General features: G+C 63.1%; 1 protein-coding gene across 5 annotated transcripts in view; it reads left to right on the forward strand.

The window, feature by feature from the left end:
- The first annotated feature begins 3794 nt into the window (after positions 1-3794).
- PACS2 (phosphofurin acidic cluster sorting protein 2) overlaps positions 3795-16746 on the forward strand; it is a 55571-nt gene continuing 42619 nt past the window's right edge. For all 5 annotated transcript variants that reach the window (XR_006204116.1, XR_006204117.1, XR_006204118.1 and 2 more), the window contains exon 1: positions 3795-3914. Coding sequence is in view for 2 of the 5 variants with exons in the window: in XM_042944489.1 (XP_042800423.1) it covers positions 3796-3914 (119 nt within the window). In the remaining 3 variants the exon portion in view is untranslated. The remainder of the gene's footprint in view (positions 3915-16746) is intronic.

Here is a 16746-nt window from a genome sequence, read left to right on the forward strand (position 1 = left end):
GCTCAGACTCACAAACCACGAGGGCGTGACCTGAGCCCGGGCCACCCAGGCACCCCCAGGTCATCATTTATTATCATTCAGACAACACCTGAATGTCTGACTCACCTCTGTGAGGCTCACGTGGGATGTGTAACTTCTACAGCGGTGAGCCAGCAGCCGTGGTTAATGGGGTACGAACACCAACAGCCGGCTGTGCCCTTCCGGTGAGCCCACGCACCCCACGCAGCGTGGCTGCCAAGTGCCCGTGTCCCTGTTCCGATCCTCACGGAGCGTCTCAGCCGTGCCGCGGGGCCAGCCTTCCTATCCATCTTGGTGCCCGTGCACCTGCCCTGTGCCGGGAGGCTGCCTGGGTCCCTGGGGACCACCGTTCCTCTCCCCGTAAGAGGCCTGCTTTCCTGGCCGCTCCCGGCCACCTGCGTGCCTTCTGTGCAAAGTTTCTGCCCCTACCTCAGCACTGGGGGCCGGGACACACCACCGGTCCACCCAGGGGAGTGGGTGTGACACAGGCCATCCGCCCCCTGCCAGGAGCAGAGCCTAGACAATGGCTCGTTCCACCCGGCTTCCCCGACCGGCTCCACGAGGAAGAGAAGGCCTGCGCGGCTGCAGGCTGGAGCCGGCTGAGGCCATCCAGCTGAGCGGTGCCCTGGCCGCGCACCCGGCAGGCTGAGCCGCCCCAGACGGTGCACAGGAGCGGGCCAGCCTCTCCAGGTGAGCACAGCGGCAGTCGGGCCCCAGCGTGCCTGCGTGGCCCATCGTGCCCGTGACGCTGTGGCTCTCCCGGTGTGGGGATGCGTACGTGGTTCCTGGGCCAAGGGGAGCGCAGCAGTCCCCACACCTGCGGGGAACCTCTCGCCAGTGGGGCCACACCTGCCCGATGCCTCGTCGTGTCCCCCGCCTGGACACGGGTGTCCATCTAAAGCCAGGCTGAACAGATGAATGAGGTCCCGAAGTGCCAGAGGTCCAGACTGCCCAACTAGAAGGGCCGGAGCCCCGACCTGCAGGCAGAGGGGCTCTTGGTGACGACGGGTGGGACCCCGTAAAGGGGGCTTTGAGCTGGACCTCCTAGCATGTGCAGCACGGCCGGCTTCCATCGCACGGGTTGGAAACCCGAGGCTTTAATTCATCTGAAGAAAGGTGGCAGGCTAGGGTGCCCATCAGGTCCTCAGTACAGGTCTTTACCGAGTCCTTCTCCGCTCCAGGGTGTGAACAACCCCTCCTCAGGGGTCCCTGCCCCGCCACACCCAGCCCCCCAGCTGTCCAGAGGAGCTCCTCTTCAGCTAAGTTCCTGCCTTAAAGAAACAGCCACCAGAAAGCAGACGTGCTGCAAGCATTTGGGGGTGTCAAGCATTCGGGGGCGTGCACCGCCACGCCCAGCTTCCCTGGAGGGGCACGGCCCCGCCTCCCAGGCACTCATCCTGGGACAATCCACAAGTGGATCATGAACAAAGACTCGTTTTCAAGTACAGGGAATGACAATGCAAGTGAGAGGTCCCGGCCAGAAAGGTACCCCCATCACCAAAGTGTTACCTGTCGATCGTGGAAAGTTTGGAAAATACAAAAGGCCACAACCTCATTACCACTAACACTCTGGTGTCCGTATCGTCCCAGCTCGAAAAAACAAAACCAGGACGGGCAGCATCACAGGTGTGGTGCTCGGCATCTTGCGCCTCTGCCTCCCCGACCTGAAGAGGTATTTAAGAACTTCCGCCGTGGGGGTCCAGTTGGGGTGGCTCTGGGCCAGGCAGCGGGCACACACACCCGGGCACCTCCTCTCAGCCTCAGTTTCCTCAGCGGTAAAGCAGGGATGCGGACAGGACCGCCGCGTCCGTGAAGGGCTCACCGTGGTGGCTGGCGCACGGGAGGTTTACAGCTCTGCTAGAGGGGACAGCCGGTGTCCAGCCCCCATGTGCGCTGCCTACTTGTCCCGCATTTCCTCACATGCCCCACCCCAGTCCTGGCCCGGGCGAGACGTTGGCCCACCCGGCAGACTGCAACCAAACCGCACGCTGCCCCGCAGCACCGCACGCGACATGCCGAGGTCGATGGCCGTCAGTCTCCTGCCACCAAAGGGCCTGTCCTCACGCGAGGCTGCTGTGTCCTCTCTGAACAGTCCTGTCCCCATCCTCTACCTCACAGGTAGGAGGCCCACGGCGGGCACTGTGCCTGGCGGGAGCGGTCCCTCTAAGACAACACCCCGCCAGCTGGCTGAGGACACACAGACCCTCGTGGCTTCGGACTGCGCCACCCCGAAGGGGCGGGAGCCGGGAAACACAGATTCTCTTGTTCTCTCCCGAGTGTGGCCTGGCTTTAAGCAGTCCCAGCTGTTTGCAGCTCCACAGAGGGCGCTCCAGCGGGAGGCGGGGCTCGCACGGAGGGGGAGTGGCCTGGGGTCCTCTGCAGGAGACACGGGCACCGAGATGGTGAACCCCAAGGGCCAGGAAAGAAAGAGGGTTTGCTTGGCCTGGCCTTGTTTCAATAAAACTCTTTGTAGACAACAAAACAGGCAGGAACGGAAGGAAAAGCCACCGTAATACCGTAGATACTGGGGGAACAGAACAGATGCCAGAGGAGCTTTTCCTATATCCCAGGGCGGCATCTGGCCACTGACCCGGACCACCGCCAAAGGGACGGGGTGGAGACTCCTCCTTGGGCCCTGGAATCTGGACGTCCTTTCCCAGGGCCTTTCCCCACCCTGCCTGTCCCGTGGGCCGAGTGGGTAGCCCTGGGCACGGTCCCCTACCGGCCTGGGTCCCCAAGTCCACTGTGAGCCCCAGGGCCAAGAGCCGCCCCTGCCCCCAATTGTTCTCCATTGTCTCGCCTAAGGAACGCAGAGGGGCACCGGGGGGTAACAGGGGGTTCCGGGCACAAAGAGCACACTGCGGAGGGGCCTGGGGACATCAGCTCCACACGGCGGGCCAGGCGCGGCGCCCCCCAGCGCCCCTGCAGGCAGGGCCCCCGGCGGGCTAGGGCAGGGAGACCGGCGGCCCCGGTCCGAGCGGCCCACCCGGAGCCCGCCCCGAGCCCTCCAGGTGGGGGGACCACGGAGAGTTCGCGGGGGGCGGGAGGAGCCCGGGGCCCACTGCGCAGGGGACACGGGAAGTGCGCGGAGGGCCCCCAGTGGGTGCGTGGGGACACGGGGCACGCGGGGCGACAGCGAGTGCCCCTGGGGGGCGCCGCGGACACGCGAGTGCGCGGGACTGCGGTACTGGGCGGGTGCTGGCGGCCGGGGACGCGGGAGCGCGTGTGGCGGGCGGACCGGCGGGGTGTGTGTGTGGAGGCGACGGCGGTGCGGGGTGCGGGGTGCGGGGTGGGGGGTGGGGTTCCACCCGGAGGCTCCCTGGGGGCGGGGCGGGGTGGGGCAGGCGGGGCGGGGCCTGTGCGCGGGCGCGGGCGCGCGCTCCCGAGGGTCGCGGGCCGGGGGACGCCTCTCGAGTCGGCGGCAGGGAGCGCGAGCGTCCCCGCACTTCCGGCCAGCGCTCCGCGGGCCTCGATTGGGCTCGAGGCGGTGAGCGCGCGCCCGCTCAGCCAATCGGCGGCGGCGGCGGGGCGGGGGCGGGGCGCGCGGCGGGGGCGCGCGGCGCGGGGAGGGGCGGGGCGCGCGGCGCGGGGCGGGGCGGCCGCAGCCTGGTTGCCGCCCGCGGGCCCGTCCGCCGCCCGCCCGGCCGTCCCCGCCGCCGGCAGCCATGTGACCGCGCCGCCGCCCTCCGCGCGCCCGGCCCGCCCGCCCGCCCGCCCGCCGCGCGTCCGCGGCCCGGCCGCAGCCCAGGCCGCCGAGGGAGCGGCGGGGCCGGCGCCATGGCCGAGCGGGGCCGCTTGGGCCTGGCCGGCGCGCCCGCCGCGCTCAACACGCCCGTGCCCATGAACCTGTTCGCCACCTGGGAGGTGGACGGCTCCAGCCCCAGCTGCGTGCCCAGGTACGCCGCCGCCCGGCCGCTTTGTTCCCGCGCGCACCTGCCGGACACCCGGGACCTGTTCCCGGGACCGCCTGCCCGGGGCTGTCCATCCGGGCCCTGCGCACCGCGCCGTCCCCACCCGGGACGGTCCGCCTCGCACCGTCCACTCGGGACCTGCTCCCTGGGCCGTCCCCACCCGAGACTGTCCATCCGGGACTCCACCCGGGACCTCGTGCTCGGGGCCGTCCCCCGGGTCCTCGTGCCCGGGGTCTCCACCCGAACCGCCCGTCCACCCGGGGCCCCCCACCCCGGGCCTCGCGTTTGCGCGCTCCACTCCGGCATGCGCATTCAATGGGAGCAATCTCTGACGCGTGGAGGGCCTCTGAGGTCCTGGCACCGCCGGGAGGGAGTGGCGCGGGTGTCTCAGGTCCCGCGGTCTTCTGAGGCTCACCTGGTTTCGCTCCCAGGCGGCATCATTGCACCTGTCCACTGATGCGGTGCTGGTGCTGGAGTTGACTCAGGGCGCCTCCTCTCTCCACTGCTGTCAGATTTCCTTTTGCGCGCAGCCACACTGTCAAGTCCGAGTGTCCTGGGAGTGACCCGCAGGGCGCACAGTGTCCAGAGGACACCTGAAGTTGGGACCGTGATTTTTCTCTTTCATCCAGCACACAGCTTTTTGTTGGTGGTCTTGGGGGCCTGGTGCTGCCTGCTCAGTCCTGCTGGCCCTTTACCTGTGTGCGCCGTGTTTCCTAGTTTAGAGACACCTTCGTGTCCATGAGCTGGGCGCTTTGCACCAGGCTGTTAGTTTTGCCATGGCAGAGGACTGCACCCCCCCGCCTCGGTGGGGAAGTGGCTGGACCCCAGTGGGAACAGCTAGACCAGGTCTACCCACAGGCCAGTGCTGTAGCGAGGTCACCTCCACGCAGACTGGCAGCCTCCCTGTTTTCCTTGCCAGCTTGGCGCTCTCTCGGTTTCTTCCAGACTCAGTGGTCCCTGAAGATGAAGTTCTCAGGCCAGAGGGAAGAGGCAGACTCACACTAGGGTCAGGCCTGGAGGGCTGCACTCCCTAGGGAGACCTCGTGGTGAGGACCTCAGGATTGCCATCCAGACATGGGGAGTGGGTGGTGTATTGCTGAAGGGGACACAGCTCGTTCTATAGGTGTCACAGAGCGAGGTGTTGGGGATGCCAGTCTGTGGGGTGTGCTCCCTGGGGGTGCAGAGCTGGGAGCTCAGGGCACTGGCTGTGCCAAGTGGAAAGGACGGGCCCTCTGTATACCTGCCAGATCTGCATGGGGCCTCCTGGAGGACGCGGTGACCCTGTGAGACCTGAGGGTCGGTGTTAGCCGGGGTTGGGGGCCAGTGACTCCAGACCCACCTGCTCACCTCTCCTTCTGGGAGGTCTCTGAGCCTCGCAGCCAAGCTGAGGAGCATCTCCTCGCCCTTTCCCATCCTGGCATTTGCCCTAGGGTCGAGTCCCACAGCCAGGGGTCAATATGGGCAGCTCTTCCCCCGATGTGTCTGTCCCTCGGCACTGTCACCACCGCCGCCAGCCCTTAGATCTCTCATGCTGGCTGCCTTCCGTCAGTGCCCCCTTGCTACACCACGTGCCCCCCGACAGAGTGCAGAGCGTGGCCTCTGTTTGCTGCACCTCTCCAGCTGCTTCCTGGGGCTCCCCAAAAGACCGCTGAAGTTTAACTGGAGGGTGGTGGGGGGAGGTTGCAGGAGAGGCCAGGAGGGTAGGAGCTGGATTTAGGGTCCTTGCAACACCTTGTGGAGATGGTCTGGGAAGCCCGCTCTGGTGAGCGTCAGGGGACGGGGGTGGGGTGTGCAGCCTGGGCCGAAGGGGAGGGGTGATGGCGGGTGGTGTTCTTTGGGGTGAGCACGACAGCCATCAGGAGAGGCAGGCAGAGTTTATGGGTTGAACATAGGGAACATGGGTTATGGCACACGCCCCCCACCTGTCCTGGTGAGTGTGGCCCCTCCCTGAGAGGCGGTGCCCATCCCCTGCCCATACCTTCTGCGCAGGACTGTTTTTCGTACCTAAAGGGGTCATACTTTCTCTGTTCGTTTGCGTGTCTTGCTCTCACCCAGTCTTTAAGTTCCCGAGTGACAACGTACCCGTGGCTGCCCCTGCAAGATGACAACATGGGCCTCTGCTCTTCAGGGGACCTTTCACCCGTTTCCAGCTTTTCGGCAATGTCGGATGTGCTGCCGTCGGCGTTGAGTCCCCGTCCTGTGCACGTGTGTGTCCAGGGGGCGGCCAGGCCTGCCGCAAGCACGTGCCCGTAGTAGGGTTTGGGGGTGTGTGCGCGGTGTTGCTACCAGGAGGCTTCCCGCAGTGGCTGTGCCAACTCCAGCCCCCAGCGGCGGGGAGGAGAGTCCCCAGTGCTCCACATTCTTGCCAACACTTTGCCTGACTTTTAATTTTTGCCAGTCTGGTGGGTGTGAAACGGTCTCGTGGTTTTAATTCGAATTTCTCTGATTACTGATGCCGTTTGCACTTCCTCGTCCGCAAAATTGCAGGCCACTTCTTTTGCCAATTTTTCTTTCTCCTTCTTATTTTTATTTTGTCCCCCCTTGAGCCGGGGCAGTTTCTTGAGGGGAAGGTCATCCTTCCCCAGCCACAAGCGTTAGGGCCGTCTTCTCCCAGTGATGCGTGGTCCTTGGCGGTCTGCGAGGTGTGCACCTCTGCCTTTCCTGGCTCCTGTCTCTCGCCCTTCCCTTCCTGGTCGTGGCGGAAGCTCCCTGCTCTCCCCGGGGCCTGTGCAAGGTGTGAAGCTGGAACTCCAGGGAGCCCTGAGTTGGTGGCTTTCCCCGAGGAGGCCGTCACAGGTGCACTCTTCCCGGGTGGCCATCAGCAGTGGCGTGGCGCCCTTCCCTGTCGCCTCCTGTCTGCGCCGTGGCCGGGGTTCCGCAGGTGGCCCCTCCCCTACCCCTGGGCCCCAGCAGATTCTGGGTCACTTCATACCCTTGCGCGCCCCATTTATTTTTTCTTTCCTGTTCAGGTTATCGATTAGTTTTTAAATTTTGGGGGGCTGGTCATCCTTTCCCCTGCTTACTGTTCACTCTGATCTTTACCTCTGTGAACCCCTTGTTCGCATCCTTGGCCCATTTCAGGGACCGAATTGCAGTTTGGTTCACATGGTGGAGGGAGGAGGTTGTCCAGCTGGCAGGGGACGTCTGGTGGCTGTGTGCCCGTCGGCCACACCCCAGCAAGACGGGAGCGGCCGCTCGCACCTGCAGGCTAGTTCCATTGTTCTGGGGCCTCCCTGCGGCGGGATCAGGCAGCACGTGGCTCTTGGGCTCACGCACGCCGAGTCCGTGTCCACGGTCCCTCCTCTGGGTGCGCACGGTATCCCGCGGTGGGAAGAAACCGCGCCTTGTTTCTACCTGTCCTGTCGGCAGGCGTGTGGGTTGTTTCCAGGGTGAGGCTCTTGGGTTCACAGCTGCCATGGCCGTTTGGGGCAGGGCTGTCACTTGTCCTTGGTGACAACTGGCCACCGGGGGGGGGGGGTGGCGTGTGCCAGTTTTCTGAAGTGGTGGCACTGTCTGCTGCTGCCACTAGCCGCGTCCTGTGTTCCGTCTTGTGTTCCATCGTCTTGTGACTTCTAGCCATTCCGACAGCTGGGTGATGGCTTCTCCTGAGGGTCTTTTCTGGGATTATTGTGCCTGGATGTTGAATATAACCAAACAGGTTTTTTTTTAAATTAAGAGCATCATCTGATTCTCCTTGACTTGCTGTTGTGGTACATTACGTTATGTAAATGGATTTTCTAGTATTAAACTAACCTTCTGTTCTTGGAAAAATTCCAGCCTGGTCGTGCAGTGTCACCCTTCTCGCTCATTGGCGGGTTTAGACGAAGATTTTGTTTAGGATCTGTGTGTGTGCGCGTGTGGTCTGCAGTCTCACCAGATTCTGATGCCAAGACACTTTGTAGAACACGCTTCAGAGTGTGTCTCCTTTTGCTGCTTTGTGGCGTCCTGTATGCAAGACTGGGGCTGCTTCATCGCGGAATGTTTGTGGGAAGCCAGCCAGAAAGGACCCTCAGCGTGGGATTGCTTTATAGGCACTGCCCAGATTCAGTGGCTTCCATAGCTGTAGGACACTTTCCCCCCTTTGAGTTGGCGTTTTAAAATATGTTTTCCTGAGAATGTGTCCATTTTGTCCAGATGTTTGAGTTTATTGGCATATAGTCGTTCACAATATTCTCTTATTTTTATTTTCTAACGCCCGCAGGGTCTGTAGTGCTGTCCCCTCAGTTCGTCACACTAGCTGCTGTGCAGGTGGACAAGAACACTTGTCTCTGTCTCACCGAGGGCTCAGCAGTGGATGAAATGAATACTGGTTCTTTGTTTTCTGCCATTTATGATTCTCAGGCTTACATTGCTGTTCTTGTTGTAGTTTCTTCTGATAAATGTGTGGCTCCTCATTTTCCTCCTCGTTTCCTTTCACATAAGCGTCTGTACTTTGGAAATCAGCTGTGCCTCACAGAGTCGTTCCACTTAAAATATTCTTCGTGGTCTCCACTATTCTCTCCGTAACCTGTCGGAATTGCAAGTTTCCAAGTTTCTGGATACGCAAACATATGGGTTTGTTTCCTAGTTTTCCATGATGCAGTTCATCTCTCTTCTTCCGACTGTTCTTTTCTAACCTAATTATGTTGTGGTCAGAGAGAGTGGTCAGCATGACACCAGGTCCATAATATTTTTTGTGACTTGCCTTATGGCTCAGTTTGAGGTCAGTTTTCATACATGTTCTGTTTGTACCGAAAAGGAATGCGTTTCTGGCAGTTGATGGCGTTTGATGTCTGTCCGCGCCCTTCAGGCTTGGTTCACTGCCGTCTTCAGATCTCTTCCCCTTTTTGTCTACCGGAGAAGTGTGTTAAAATCTTCTGATGGTGGATTGATCTGTTTCTCTTGGACTTGTGTCATTTTGAGACTAAGCTCTTAGGTACATACGTGTTTGGATTATGATACCTTCCAGGGGTTTTGAACTTTGAGCACATATGGCTGTCTGAACGTGGACTTTGGTGACAGGAAAGCTCTCTGAGCTTCTGGAAAGCACTATGTGTTACTTCTTTTTCCACCTTTTTTCTTTAGACTTTCGTGTGTCCTTTCACGTGAGATGTATCTTTGGTTATTCGGCATGGATCTGGTTTTTGTTTACTCTGAGAATCTTTATTTTTTAACTAGAATCTGAGAATCTTTATTTTTTAACTAGAATAATTTAGGTCTTTTGCCTAAATTACTGACGTTTCGGTTCGCGTCTACCTGTTTACGTTTTGTGCTCATCAGTTTTCTATTTTCTGTGTTTGTTTTTCTCTTTGGTCTTACCTTATTTTGAACGGGCTTTTTGTCATTCTATTTCTCCAGCATATATTAGTTTGAAATTTACCACTGTTTCTGTGTCTTAGTGATTACTGTGTACGTTGCAGTTTGCATACTGGCTGTATTTTCAAGGTAATTTACCTTTATTCTGTTCCTGGCAGACGCAAGGATGGACCTTACAACCTGTCATTCTGACCCAACCCTTTCATGCTGACACGCTCCTGTTTGGTGTACGTCACCGTGCTCGTGAGCCCGGGAGGCACTTCTCCGCTCTACTCCGCTCTTCTGTTAGCACTCGATTAACCGCAAAACTCACCACTTCCTTTCCTTTATTTCAGAACCTGGAATAGTTTTCCTCCTCTTTATGTCTGAGAAGGCATCTTCAGGATTTTCTTTAGCGAGGTGGTGTTGATAACTGCTTTTCTGTGTATCGGGAACGTTTGTCCTTTTTTCTGGAGGGTGTCCTGTGGGTGTGGACGTGCAGGTGGCATCTCCCCTCTGCACGTGGAGGGCGTATCTTCCTGACTTTGTGCTCAGTTTTGCTGTTGAGAAGTCGGCCGTCGGTCGGGTGAGACTCATTTGAAGGTCTGTCCTCCGCGATCGCCTCTCTGTCGCCTCCAGGTGTGGCTTTCTTCTGATACTGCCTGGTCATGGTTGGGGTTCTCCAACTTCGTGGGTCGGTGGTTTTGACCAGTTCTGGGAAGTGCCAGCCGCCCTCTCTTCAGCGCCGTCCCTGCGGGCCTCTGGAGCCCCGTCCGGATGCGACCATCCCGGCGGGTGGTCACAGAGACCACTGCCGGGCAGGTTTTGCGTGTCCCCGTGACGGTGGCTGGTTCTCAGCTCTTCCTTCTACCTCTGCCCGCGTCCCACGGGGCAGCCGGTGGGCACTGTGCCGTCTTCCACCCAGGGCTCGGTGTGGACATGGTGCGCCTGCTTGGGGAGCTCCCGGAGCTGAACGGGGGTGCTCTGCTCACGAGTGTGGGTTTTGTTTCGAGTGTGCGGGTGCGTGCTGGGGGAGAGGCACAGGCTGGGCGCCGTGGACTTGGCTGGCAGCTGGGGCGGGGTGGATGTGTGCGCGGGCGGAGGGGGGGCCGCGGTGCTTGCCGCGTCCGAAGGATGAAGTCGGCTCGGAGGGGAGACCGAGAAGGCTGGCCCTCTGTGGCCCGTGGGCTGGCATCTGTGGGGGGCACTTGGGCATCCAGTGCCTCTCGCTGCAGCCCACCCGTGAGTGTGCACCTGGGCCGTGGTCTGCTTCCTGTGCAGAATTGGCCTTTGTGTGGCAGGAAGCAGCTGCCTTAAGGGAGCTCACAGCTGCTTTGCTGGGGGGTGGGGGGGGCAGGGTGGTCTCATGTGATGCTTGGGTGGGGACCCCTCGGCTGGGCTCCAGAAGCAGCTCTCCGCGCTCCTGCCCCACATGCTGGCCGTCCCGCGTGGGAGGGCTGGGTGAGGGCGGGTGTCCGTGGGGTAGGGGGACCGCTCCAGAGAGTGGCTGTTCAATCGGGAAAAATGATGTGTTTTTTTGACCCTGTGATGGGTCAGATCACGAGGGTCCGTCGGGAGCCCAGGCAGCATGCGGCCCGGCCAGAGTGACCCGTCACAGAGACGGGTGCTGGGATGCAGGCAGGGTGGGCGGACCGTGTGCGCCCAGAGCCCACGGGTTGAGCGTGCCCTCCCCGCGGGCACAGCCCAGTGTCATCCAGCATCGTGGCCGGCCCCAGGCTGCTGTGCTCTGGGCACTGGCACATCCGCGCGTCCCCGCTGGCGGTGCGGGGCAGCGTTTGGACTCGGGCAGGGCGCGGCAAGCGCGTGGAACTGCCGGACCGCACCTGCGCCTCATCGGCTCCCGCGGTTGCTAGGCAGCCTTGCAGTGGAAAGTCAGCCTTGGAGATGGTGTGGGCGCGTACTTAGAGGCCCGGCTCCTGTCTGCCCTCGAGGTGCCTCGGTCCAGGGGGACTGTACCCGAGCCGCACCGTCTGGACTTCCGTCCGGTGGAAGCGCTCTGTTTGTCGGTGTCTCCGGCCCCGTCTCCCTCTGGGGGAAGGGCAGCTGTGCACCTGACAGGCAGGGAGGCACGCGTACAAAGCCCAGCTGCCGCTTGCCTGGCGGTTGGCGCCCCAGGGAGTCAAGGCCGCGGCCCCGGGTCTCTTGCTGCTCTAGCCAGGGTGGGTCCCCTGTGGCGGCGGGGGCACCAGCGACTGGCGCACCTGCCCCCTGGCCAGGCACAGGTAGCACCCAGCCGTGGTGCCGAGAGCCTGTGGGCGCTGTTGTCCCGATGGTGGGAGACGAGGGCCGGGGGCCGGGACAGGCGGTGGGCACACGTGGGGCTCTGCTGCCCATCGGCAGGTGGGCTGGGAGGGGCCCGGGAGGAACTGGCCCAGCCTCTCCTCCCAGCTGGCTTGTGCTCCTGGCAGCAAGGGAGGTGCCTCGAGTGTCTCACGGCCGGCTGTCAGCTGGCTCCGTGTCTGCTTTCCACGTGGCAACACCACCCTTCCAGCATGCACCCCCGCGCCCCGCCCCTGCACGCACATCGTGGGGTCTGAGGTGAACGGCGCAGTGTCTGTCCACAGCGTCACCCTCTGCCCTCTCTGTGGGTGGAGTCCTGCTGGCAGGGGGTTTAGCCCCTGTCTCTGCCCCCACCCCCGCCCCCACAGGCCCTCGTCCCTCCTCCACCACCGGGCGGGCCCTCAGAGGCACCCCCTCTGCTCAGACGTGGTCGTACCCTTCACCGAAGTGCCAGCCCGGCTCTGCCCTGGGTGGGCTGCACAGTCTCCATCCTCGTGTGGCAACCACCTCCTTCCTGTCCCCGGTTGCTCGGCTCAATTCGTAGGGCACATGTCGTCCCCACTGGGACGGTGCTGGCGCCCCCAGGCAGGCCCTCAGGTGACCTCTGGGGTGACCTCTGTGAGTCAGAGCCTCAAACTGTGGACAGCTGGGGCGCCTGCCTCTTTCCCTGAGTTTTTTCTCCAGATAGTTTTTTTTTTTTTTTTTAACGTTTACTTATTTTGGAGACAGAGTGAATGGGGGAGGGTCAGAGAGAGAGGGAGACACAGAATCGGAAGCAGGCTCCAGGCTCTGAGCTGTCAGCACAGAGCCCGACGCGGGGCTCGAACTCACGGACCGAGAGATCATGACCTGAGCTGAAGTCGGACGCTTAACCGACCAAGCCACCCAGGCGCCCCTCTCCAGATAGTTTTTATTTCTTCTAACGTATTTGCTAGGATCCGTCACGTAATTTGAGTCTCGTGTTGCCGCGTGACTGTGGCAGATCTCGCACCCGTGACCGTACCTCCCGATTGTGTCCTGGGAGGTTGGGACCTCCCTGGTTTCGAGTGAGCGTCTGTGGCACGGCGTGGCCTCCCGGGTGGCAGGGGCGGCACGTGGAGCACGGCTCCGCAGGTGCCCCGGCCTCGCACTTCTGCCCTCAGCTGGGCGGTGCCTCCGTGCTCACGCACGCATCCCTGCCCACCCGGGAGGGGACGTTGTGGGTCTCCAGGGCCCCCAGAAGTGCCTCAGGCAGGTGTCCTGCCGAGGGCCGGCTCTGGGGACCTCGCCTGCGGCCAGCTGACTGTCCTCTGGGGTCCCCGGGGGTCCTAGGCCATCGCAGAGGGCCCTTCAGGAGCGTGCAGGCTCTGGCTGGATCCTAGCTTAGGCTTCAGCCGGCCGAGCGTAACTGGAGGTTAGTAGGGACGGGTCGGCACACCCTCTTCTCTGGCTGGTTCTGCCAGGAAATGCACGAGCGGGGACTGTGTTTACAAACATAGCACTTGTCCGATGGAGCGTCCGGGGGCAGGACGATGAACTCATTTGTGGGTGTGGGGCCCCTGAGAGAGGAGTGAGGATGGGGGGCTGAGCGGGTGGCTGGGAGGGCGGACAGGGCCTGGTCAGGGCGAGCCCTTGGGAGGAAGGGAAGACGACGGGGCTCCCTGGGACAGAAGGGGCGTCGCGGGGGGTGACGGGCTGTTTGCACACAAGGGGCACCGGGTCCTGGCTCCCCACCAGGCTGCGCTGTGACGGTGGAGGCTGCCTTCCTGGTCTGAGTTCAGCATTGTGAGCACTGCAGCTGAGGGAGGGGCCCTGCTGGGGGCCCCGGTGAGGAGGCAGGAGGCTGAGGCCTTGGGGTCTGGGCGGGGCGTCTGCCACCTTCGCCTCCGACTTGCCCGCATGTGCCGGGAGGCATGGGCCGGACCCATCCGTGGGTTCTGGAAGGCCACCTGGCAGGTCATGGAAGGTTCCGGTTGTGTGTTTATTCGTGGTCTGGGTCTGGAGCAGAACTGTCGACAGCTGAGCCCCCTGAGGATCGCTGGTGGCATCGATCTCGGCAGATAAAAGCCGCGTGCAGCGGCAGGCCAGGCGTGAGGGCCGTGGTGAGGGTTCTCCGGGAGAAGCCGGTGTGGACGCCGAGCCCTCTGCCCAGCGGTGAGGCCCTGCCTCTGCCTTCGTCTGAACCAGCAGAGTCGACCACAGCTGCCTTCCTCTTTCCTGCTTTGCCTCTTGGAGAATCACTTCCTCAAGAATAGGTGGTGACCACCCTGCCCGGGGCAGGCTGCTCCCGTGGACAGGAGGACATTCCATTCTGTGCCACCACGGCAGAGGCCCACCAGGGAGGGGACAGCTGCGTCACCAGCCGCCGCGGGGGGGGGGACGCAGGAAACTGCTGGCCTGGCCTCACGGTCACTTGAAAGCTGGGGTGTCCGCACGTGCCGTCCCTGAAATAGGAGCCCCGGGCGGGGTCTTCAGGCGGAGGAGGCCGGTCCGGTGGGTGAGAAAATACCACCCCGAGGACCTTCGTGGTCGCGCCCCAGCGCCTGTCTGCTCACAGGGAGCTCGCTGGGCAATGATCTTCGTGTTGGGAACAAACAGAAAACGTGTCTGATTGGATTGGTTTAGGAGAGAGCTCCTGGTGAATTTGCTCCTTGGGGGTTTTCTGGTTCCCTCAAGAGGAGGGGAGGATGAGGTCCCTTCTCCCAAGAGCGCGGCCTGCGACCCAACGAGAAAGGCAGGCCAGCTCCTCGACCCAGAGTCCCACAGCAGGGGACTCGGCGGTGACCTTCAGGCCCATCCCCCGGCTGACAGAGCCCTGAGCCGTGGTGCTCAGGTGGGCACGAGCCAGGCCCCGAGCCGTGGGCACGGTGAAGCCAGGGCGGGGGTCCTCGTCCTCACTGGCCGTGCGCTGTAGTGTAGAGGCCCTGGGCCCCCACGCGGCCCTGTCCCAACCCCCTGCTCCCTCCCGCCCGCTACAGACGCCCAGCTTGGCATTCTGGGCGTCATTTGAGATTTGCTCCCCAGCAGCTGTTGCCTTTCCTGCCTGGATGAGAAGCCCCTGGAACCAGGCCCAGCCTGCTGTCCCCTCCCTGTGGCCCCCCGGCCTCCAGCACCGTCCTGGGCACCGGGCTGGCTGATGCTTGTGGAGAGGACACGGGGTGGGGGTGTGGTGGCCTTCAGGAGCTCCAGGAGTTTCCGGGGCTGGGGTCCTCAGTGTCCTCTGGGCGGGGCGGGGGGTGGGGGGCGTTGCTGTGGTGTAAGCAGCCAGGGGGCCGCTCGAAACGGGAATGGCGGGGGATGTGGTGGGGCCCAGCGCTGTCCCCAGACCCGGGGCTCCCGGTGCCCAGCGGGTCCACAGCACACAGCAGGCTGCTTCGTCCGCAGAGCCGACAGGCGCGCCCGTGGCGCCCGTCCCCAGCCTGCCGGGCAGCGGACATCTGCAGCTGGAACTCAGGGCGGGTGCAGAGGAGGGGCGAGCGCCCACCGGCACCTGCACCCGCCTCACGCCGGCTCCACGTGGCACCCCACCTTGCCCTTTCCCTTTCGGGGTCTCGCAGCCCCTCCAGAGAGGAAGGGCTGTGAGGCAGGGCCCCCCTGAGCCAGCGCACCTGATCCCATGTGATGGCACCTTGGCTTTTTCATCCCGGCCACCCAGTGGGCTGTGGGCACGATCCTGGCTTGGCGCGGGGAGCTGGGGGCCCCGAGCGGTCAGTGCTGTGCCCGCAGAGGGCGGTGGGAAGTGGCCGAGCCTGCAGGCCAGTCCGCCTGACCGTTGGCCTGACCTCGGTGTGACCCTGCCCCTCGGGTGACGGGGGCCCCGGCGAATCTGAGGCGGTCCCTCAGGGTGTGGCTGAGAAGAGGGGCCCGGCACTGTCTGGAAGGGCGAGAACCTCCCTGGGTGCCAGAGACCAAGGAGGCTGCTACTGGGAAACGTGTGAGCACAGACCCCCTGTTGGGACCATCCAGGAGTGTCTCTGGCTGGGGCCGAGCCTGCTGGGGTGCGGCCAGGAGACAATGGGAGGGGTGGGCGCCATCTGGGAGAGGAGGGGGGTGGTGGCCGCTGGGGGGGGGGGGGGGCTTGGAGTCATTGGGAGGAAGGGGGTGAGGGGTGTGGCTTCTCCTGGATCGATCACCTGATTCTCAGACGTGGCAGAGCAGGGGGTGGTGAGACGGGGGCCCAGAGTGGGGCGCAGACCCCGGAGCGCCAGAGCCCGCATGGCCTTGCCGTGGACCTGGGTGGGTAGTCCGTGGCCGTGGCCGGCGTCTCAGGTGCACAGCTGCTGACCAAGTGGGTGTTCGCGGGCGGAACCAGTGGGGAGGAGGGGCTGCTGGGCTGGGGGCTGGCACGGGGTGAGGGAGGGGGTCCTGGTGCCGGCGGAGGCAGCGCGTGGTCTGTGTGTTGCTGGCAGCCTGGTGGCTCCCGGGGGGGGGGGGGGGGGGGGGCACAGCCCAGGTGGGCTGGATGTGCGAGAAGCCCAAGACAGGTTTGTGAGAGGGGTGGACGGGGCTTCCTGGAGACTTCGTCTCGTGTCCTTTTCCGGCCGGAGCCGCGCTGCCTGCTCGTAGGCCTCTGGCGACGCGTCCCCCCCCCCCCCCCCACCCGTGGACCCTGGCCCACTTCCCAGGTCACCGCCGGGGCTGCGCCGCCTGCCGCCCTGCGCAGGTGGTCTGGCGTGGCTGGAGCTGGCCTCGGCTCGGCTTCCTGGTGACGGGCCCCTTGTCATTTCTGTCCTCTGCTCGAATCCCACTGTGTCCTCAGCACCGCCTGGCCAGCTGTGTCCGCGGCAGCCCCCGCCCCGCCCGGGAGGGCCGCTCTCTCGCACAAACCCACTTCTGACTCCAGGTCTGTACGTCTGCGGCACCTGTCACACGCGTTTGTCGTGCTTCCTTCTCTTTGCGTTTTTGGCCATTTTTCTCCGAGGAAACCGATCGAGACTGATTTGCCTTCCTTTATTAGCGTCTCCAGGAAAGTTTTCTGTCCATTTGTCTGTTACTGGCTTGCGCTGCCTTTGAAGGGAAAGCCGCCCCCTCCCCGCCACCCTGGCCCCTGAGAGACAGCCACAGGGGACGGCCTCGCCTCTGCCCCGCCCTCCCGGGGCCCTCGGACGCTTCTGTCTTCTGGCCTCTGCGGCGATTTTGAGAAGTTGGGGAGAAGCCTGCTGGAGGTTCCTCGTGGGGAGGGAGTTCTCTCTGGTTGCTTGGAAGGGCTTCCTGTGGTTTGGTGCGCACGGCGCGAATCCGCGGTCAGCGTCACCGCTGTCCC

This window comes from Panthera leo, chromosome B3, assembly GCF_018350215.1.
Source record: "Panthera leo isolate Ple1 chromosome B3, P.leo_Ple1_pat1.1, whole genome shotgun sequence".
Classification (NCBI taxonomy): Eukaryota; Metazoa; Chordata; class Mammalia; order Carnivora; family Felidae; genus Panthera; species Panthera leo.